This window comes from Malus domestica, chromosome 09 (genome assembly GCF_042453785.1).
Source record: "Malus domestica chromosome 09, GDT2T_hap1".
Lineage (NCBI taxonomy): Eukaryota > Viridiplantae > Streptophyta > Magnoliopsida > Rosales > Rosaceae > Malus > Malus domestica.
The window spans coordinates 1,154,091-1,160,445 of NC_091669.1; the positions used below are offsets into that span (position 1 = coordinate 1,154,091).

The 6,355-nt window shown below is 38.0% G+C and overlaps 2 protein-coding genes across 2 annotated transcripts; one reads left to right on the plus strand and one right to left on the minus strand.

Moving 5' to 3' along the window:
* Positions 1 to 204: 204 nt before the first annotated feature.
* Positions 205 to 1,323, plus strand: LOC139198512 (histone deacetylase HDT1-like). The gene has a single exon (XM_070827368.1). It carries the CDS (start codon positions 274 to 276, stop codon positions 1,132 to 1,134), a length of 861 nt encoding a protein of 286 aa, XP_070683469.1. The 5' UTR covers positions 205 to 273; the 3' UTR covers positions 1,135 to 1,323.
* Positions 1,324 to 2,188: 865 nt separating this feature from the next.
* On the minus strand, positions 2,189 to 5,904 carry LOC114826877 (zinc finger protein CONSTANS-LIKE 6-like). Its single transcript, XM_029107670.2, has 3 exons — positions 4,635 to 5,904; positions 2,683 to 2,859; positions 2,189 to 2,580 (listed from the first exon to the last, which is right to left on the minus strand). Exons 1-3 carry the CDS (start codon positions 5,520 to 5,522, stop codon positions 2,557 to 2,559), a joined length of 1,089 nt encoding a protein of 362 aa, XP_028963503.2. The 5' UTR covers positions 5,523 to 5,904; the 3' UTR covers positions 2,189 to 2,556.
* Between the last annotated feature and the right edge of the window lie 451 nt (positions 5,905 to 6,355).

The following is a 6,355-nucleotide window of genomic DNA, read 5'->3' on the forward strand; positions in this document are numbered from 1 at the left end:
ACAAGAGATGGCCCATCAGTCACATTTTGAGGAAGACATTTGCCTAACAAGAAGGTATCGTTTTTTTTTTCTTTGATACAAAGATATAATTACACTAAGGAGTGAAGAAATAAATTAGTTTCGAATTAGCGATTCATTCATGATATTCCAATTTAAGGCTTTTTACTTACAAGTGAAGATGAATATCATTAAAACATAATATTAAATGGCTCTCCAGTCGTGCTCTCTCAAAAACCCTAGCCCCCTTCTCTCTCACTTTCTCACAGCTGTTCAATGGAGTTTTGGGGTGTTGAAGTTAAGGCTGGAGAGCCTCTAAAGGTGGTGCCAGAGGAAAGCTATGTTATCCACTTGTCACAGGCAACTCTGGGCGAGTTAAAGAAGGGAGGTGATCAGTGTGTTATCCATGTCAAGGTTGGGGACCAGAAGCTTGTTTTGGCAAATCTCTCATCTGATAAAATGCCTCAGATTCCCTTTGACTTGGTCTTTGACAAAGAGTTCGAGCTCTCTCACAACTTGAAAAGCGGGAGTGTCCACTTTTGTGGTTATCAAACTTACATTGCAAACGAATCCGACGAGGACCAATCTGATTTTGATAGTGAATCAGAAGAGGATCTCCCGCTGAATTTTACTGGCAATGGTAACATTGTTGAAGCAAAGCCAGCTCCACCCAAGACTAATACTGTCAAACCAGAATCTTCTGGAAAGCAGAAGGTTAAGATTGAAGAGCCAATTAAGGATGAGGATGATTCTGATGACTCAGATGAAGATGATTCTGATGATGATGAAAGTTCTGATGAGGACATGCTTGGAGCTGATAGTAGTGATGAAGATGATGAGGACAGTGAGGAAGAAGAGGACACCCCAACGCCTAAGAAGGACTCCAAGAAAAGGCCCAATGAATCTGCCCCGAAAACTCCTGTCTCTGCTAAGAAGGCAAAGCAAGTTACTCCACAGAAGACTGATGGAAAGAAGGGTGCCCACACTGCAACACCACACCCTGTAAAGAAGGGCGGAAAGACTCCACAAACACCTAATTCTGCTGGCGGCGATCACTCTTGCAAAACATGCAGCAAGTCATTTAACTCTGATGGCGCTCTTTCGTCTCACAACAAGGCCAAGCACGGGGCCAAGTAGAATGAGAGGGACGTGCGGAAGCAAGCGTTGGACGCCTATGATATGTTAATTATTTTGATAATTCAGAGTAGAGAGGGTGATGTGTTAAATGTTTTGGGCGTAGCGGTTGTCCTCGAGGGAGGTTTTTGAAATATGCGGCTTGTTATTTATAGTTAATATCTTGAATTGGACCTATGTTTTCCTCATGAATCTCTAGTATTTAAAAAAAAAAAAAAATAAATAAATAAAATGGTTACAAGACAACATTCTAAATTACTCTAATTTACAAAGAGAAATTCGAACTTAAGACAAGGAAACGCACATGCTTCATGAGCCAACTGTCCCAATCCATGTTTGGGGTGACTCTAAAAAGCGGTGGTTGCACACGATTGATCCAAAGTAGTGAGGAAAAGGCATTGTAGTACTATTGGAGATGCATTTTGCTAGGTGAGTGATTGATCAATATGTTTCACTTGAGCTAGCTAGATCCAAGCAAAAATGGTCGATGTTCTTGAGACAGAGGATAGAGAGCACAAATGAACATATCCAAGAAAACGCTCATATGTATGCGCAGTTTTGTACTCTCTTTTCTTCTGTCAACTTATGATCTTCCACTTTCTGCTGATGAAATTCTACATTACTGTTCTTGATCCATCTTACTTATAAATATCCAAACCAATTAAGGTAAGGCACCCCCATATCGATCATATTTATACAGTTTGATAGTTTCTGCTTGGAAGTAGGATAATCCTGCTTTTTCTGTTACTGTATAAATTAGTTATACATAAATACAGATAGAGATAAATGAGAGTAGCCTCATAGCAGGTATCCTGGCCATTCTACAGAGAAAAAATGGGACAGAGACAATGTATTTAGTATAAAGGACGTCTTATACAGTTCACTGTTTCACCCCTTTTTGGCTTAGAACACGAAGATCCTATATACGGTAAATACATGGTTCTTGCAAGAGTCGTTCTGTGAGGATGATGAAGGTAACAGAATCTCACATCAGTGAAAAGAGAAACTTTGTAAGGGCTTATAAAAGGTTGGGTTACTTCCCATATTGCTAATTGGATTTATAGTAGAACCTGAACTTTCTCCAATATAATTCCATTTTTCTACAATAAAACGAAAACCCTACTATGAAATGAACCATAGCTACATAAAACTGTGCAATATATATACACGTTAATTAATGTCACATTGTAATTGATTCTCACATATGTATCATCTTTTTGTGTATGATTGTGCATATATTTTTATGCAAAAAAGCATATACTACTTATCATGTTCCCTCTTCCCAGTAACTTGATGGACAAGCAAAGCAGGAAAGAAATTAGGGAAACTAACAAAAACATCCGGATGCACTAGACATCTAACTCAGAACACCAAACATCCGGATGCATGTCAGATAGAAACCAGACGTTTAAAACGCATGTTAATTCAACTTCTCTTCACGAATCGACCCTGTAACGTACATATATGGAACGAATAACACGAAAATTAGTCATCTTAATTAGTTTCAATACATATATAAGACACTAGGTTTTAATGAGAGATGAAGAGTACCTTCATTCGGGGTCGGTTTTCGGCATTGAGTTTTCGGACTTGGTACCGGATCTGCTTCGAGTAGAGCCGGTTACGCCTCTTTTCCTTATACCTCAAAATACTGGTCTCTCTTTGCTCCATTTTCATTTTCAAGCTGCCGTCCTCTTCCGGAACCCTCCATAAGTTCCCACCGGAACCCTAAACAAAGTCCCATCCATTTCAAGTTACAACCAAACAAATGGAACTTCAACATCTAATTTGTAAATTGATCAAAAACAAACATTTAATTTGTGACCAAGATAATGTAATGTTTTTGGGAGATTACTCTAAAATTGTTCTGCACTTGTTGTAACGCAATTTACTTATATTTTTACATAATAGGATGACACGATGACTCTTTTTTGAAATGTCAATAAAACTTCAAAAATAACAGAGAAAATGATATCTGCATAATCTTTTTTTGTTGTTTTCTACACACCTTGTTTATATTTGTTCAATGATTCATCTATGATTTTTTCAATAAAAACTAAAAATAGACATAAATGTGTAAGAGCATAAAAAGAATGAGTAAGGGTGGTGCTACAACATACTCATTTTTACCTCACACACACCCATTTAATTTCTATTATTTGATTTTTTTTAATTCATTCAAGCTGATAGCTGGAGGTTATTATGTGCAAAATAAAAAAAGGGTGAGCATGATAGCACAACCCATGTGTAATCTTTTCTCAGAACAAATTGTTGGGAGACACTGTCCCATAGCCCCAATGGGGTAAATGGGCAATGGGGTCCAAATTAAAATGCAGAGAGTAGTAGGGCGCCTTAGGTTAAAATATAATTGATTCCTTTCCTAACACCAACAAAACCAAGTAAGAAACAAGTGTCCCAATTCCACAACAATATCAAACACTAAATTATGATGAAACCAAATTCCATTTAAAAGCACCCAAGATTCATAGTTCAAATGAAACATCTTTGTATCCGCAGTTTAAGGACCCGGAGATTAAAGCTGTTGAAAAGAGAAAAATCGATCTAAATCCTTGATTTATGTAAAGTGAGCTAGTAGAATTGACTAATAAGAACCACAAGATTAAAATGAATAGTCCAAATCTTCAAATCCATCGACTTCAGGAACAGAGATCGAGAGACGATCTCAATTCCATTTTACAGTTCACCTCCTTATTCACCTAATTTTGATTAAACATACAAATATTATTAAAATGTTTAGTCATCATTTCAGATTTCTCAACTAACAATGAATGGGCAATCATTTAATCAATTACATTTATCAAATAAATTATGGTATATTCAATTGGGAATTTAAGAGATTTATTTATAAATCTAAGGATTTTTATAGAGTTTTATTGATTTGTAGAGATTTCATATAAAATTATGATTCAATTCCCTCAAAATCTCATAAGGGAATATGTGAGATTTGTGGATGCTTAAAATACACTATGAAATCTTTCAAATTCCCTTTAATTCCTCAACATTTACAAATTCTTTAGAATTGATTTCTAATTGAATACATATGTAATGTTATAAACTTTGTTAAAATTTTAATTGAATACACCCAGATTTCTAAGGAATTTAATAAATTATCTCAAAATCCTAATTGAATACAGGTTGAAATTGAGAGAATCAATTAAAATTATAATTGAATACCCATAAATTCATTAAAAGAATTAAAATATCTTAAAATCTTAATTGAATACACCCATGTGCCAGTTTATCATAAGAATACTAATGATTGTCAAAACCGTTGATTTCTTTTATACCTATGGGCTCACGAGACGTCCGCCAACATAATTGATTATTCACTTATAAGATATTTACTTGATAATTAAAAAATAATTGTGTATCACTATCGTTTCGTCTAAAAAAAATAACGATTCTGATTATGACATTTGCAACGATAAACTAGGCCAATGCATTAATCAACAAAAGAGCAAGAAGTTAAACAATTTTCTTACATTTGTAGTACTGCTGTTCTCATGGAGGTGAAAAAGCTGATGATCCTGCTGGTGCAGTAAGTCAGGTACAGTTTGTGGGGAATCTCCTCCATCAATGTAGAGTGGTCCCTTGTCGGACCAAGCATTCAATATCTCCTCATAATCCAGCTTCAACGCCAACGACAACCCCTTTCCGCCGCTGCTCCGCCGTCGATGACCGACATTCCAACCGTCATCGCCGCCGCGTGTACCAGTAGCACTGGTCGTCGGACTAGTCAAGCAGTCCTCCTCCCTCTTTCCCTCCACCAACTCCGAGAAACACACCCACTTCTCCACGCTCGTCTCCCGCTCTCTGCTCCTCATCGCCGTCCGTACAATGTCACACTCTGTTTGTTCCCTGTACTCCTCCCGTCCCTTGTAGTAGGAAAAGGACTCTGCTTCCTCCAGATCGGATGAGATTGTCGACGTCGTGGCGGTGGCTGTGGTGGTTGTGGAGGTTAGGAGGCCGTTGAGAGTGGCGCCGCCATCGGACTCGAACAACAAGGCCACATTCTCGTCCTGCTGCATGTACCCTTTATCTTCAAAATCATTATTGACCCGAGTTTCCGGGTGCAGTGGGAAGAGGTTGAGCTGAGGCCGGAGGCGGTGGCGGTGGCGGTGGCGGGCCTTAGCCGTCGTTGATGTGATTCTGTTGGGTACTCTGTAACTTTGGCCGTTATCTTCGGACATGAGCTGGGATCGGAGACTTAAAAACTTGGGTTTTCTGGTTTTTGTTCTGGATTTCCGAGCTGCTAAATGTTTGATCAATTCATCATCTTCTTCTTCTTCCTTCTCCTTGATCATATCATCAATCATGGAGCTCCTCTGCACATGATCGTCGTGACCAGGAAGACTCTTCTTGTTGCACATCTCTCTCTCAAGTCTCTTGCTTTCTCTGTTCACTGATAAAAATTTGACTAAATTAATGGAGACAAGTTGAGCAAAATAAATGGGAAAGTGTATTTTGGGGATAGGCGGAGGATTTAGGAAGCAGAAGACCGCAGGTTTTGACTCGCTGGGAAAAGGCACTATTGATCATCAGCCTCGTAGAGATGATGATGATGGTGATGCATTTGCATTATGACACGTGGGAGGTGGTGATTGGGTGGACGGGTGGATTGTGCCTTGTTATCCAGATTTCGTTTTGCTGTGGTAGATGAAGGGATGATGAGTGAACTTTGATAATTCAATGATGACGGGTCGGGTTGTGTCAAATTTTGCCCGTATGTGTAAATAGTAATTTTTCACTTTTACAGTTGCACCGTTACCGAGTGTTACAAGTTTTTCGATATGTAACATGTCAACACTTTCGTATAAGAAATTTTTTAATAAGTCAACTTAATTACATCATATGTAACAAAAAATTTCAATATACAGATAAACAGATCACGTCACATATATGACTACACACCTAACATTGGGTATCCTATATTAGATATCACCGAGACCAACATGTTGGTCCACCAAATTGTGAGATAAGGACACTTACGGACCACCATTTCTTACAATTTCTTCCTTCCTAGGGCAACTCTCACAAGCCAAGTAATATGTCCAGCGATTGGGTTAGACCTATAAGACTAACGTGATCAAGTTGCTCTATTGAAATGTTTTCATATCGTACACTTATATTATAGCACATGAATTAATAAAACTAAATGACGAATAATTTCGGGGTCATATTAAAATTTGTTTCCAATGCAAGA

Coding starts and splice junctions, on each gene's coding strand:
- LOC114826877 (XM_029107670.2), bottom strand. CDS start 5,522: ATGTGCAACAAGAAGAGTCTTCCTGGTCACGACGATCATGTGCAGAGG. Junction 2,860..4,634: donor AGAACAGCAGTACTACAAAT/GTAAGAAAATTG, acceptor GACTTTGTTTAG/GGTTCCGGTGGGAACTTATG. Junction 2,581..2,682: donor AAAACCGACCCCGAATGAAG/GTACTCTTCATC, acceptor TGTACGTTACAG/GGTCGATTCGTGAAGAGAAG.
- LOC139198512 (XM_070827368.1), top strand. CDS start 274: ATGGAGTTTTGGGGTGTTGAAGTTAAGGCTGGAGAGCCTCTAAAGGTG.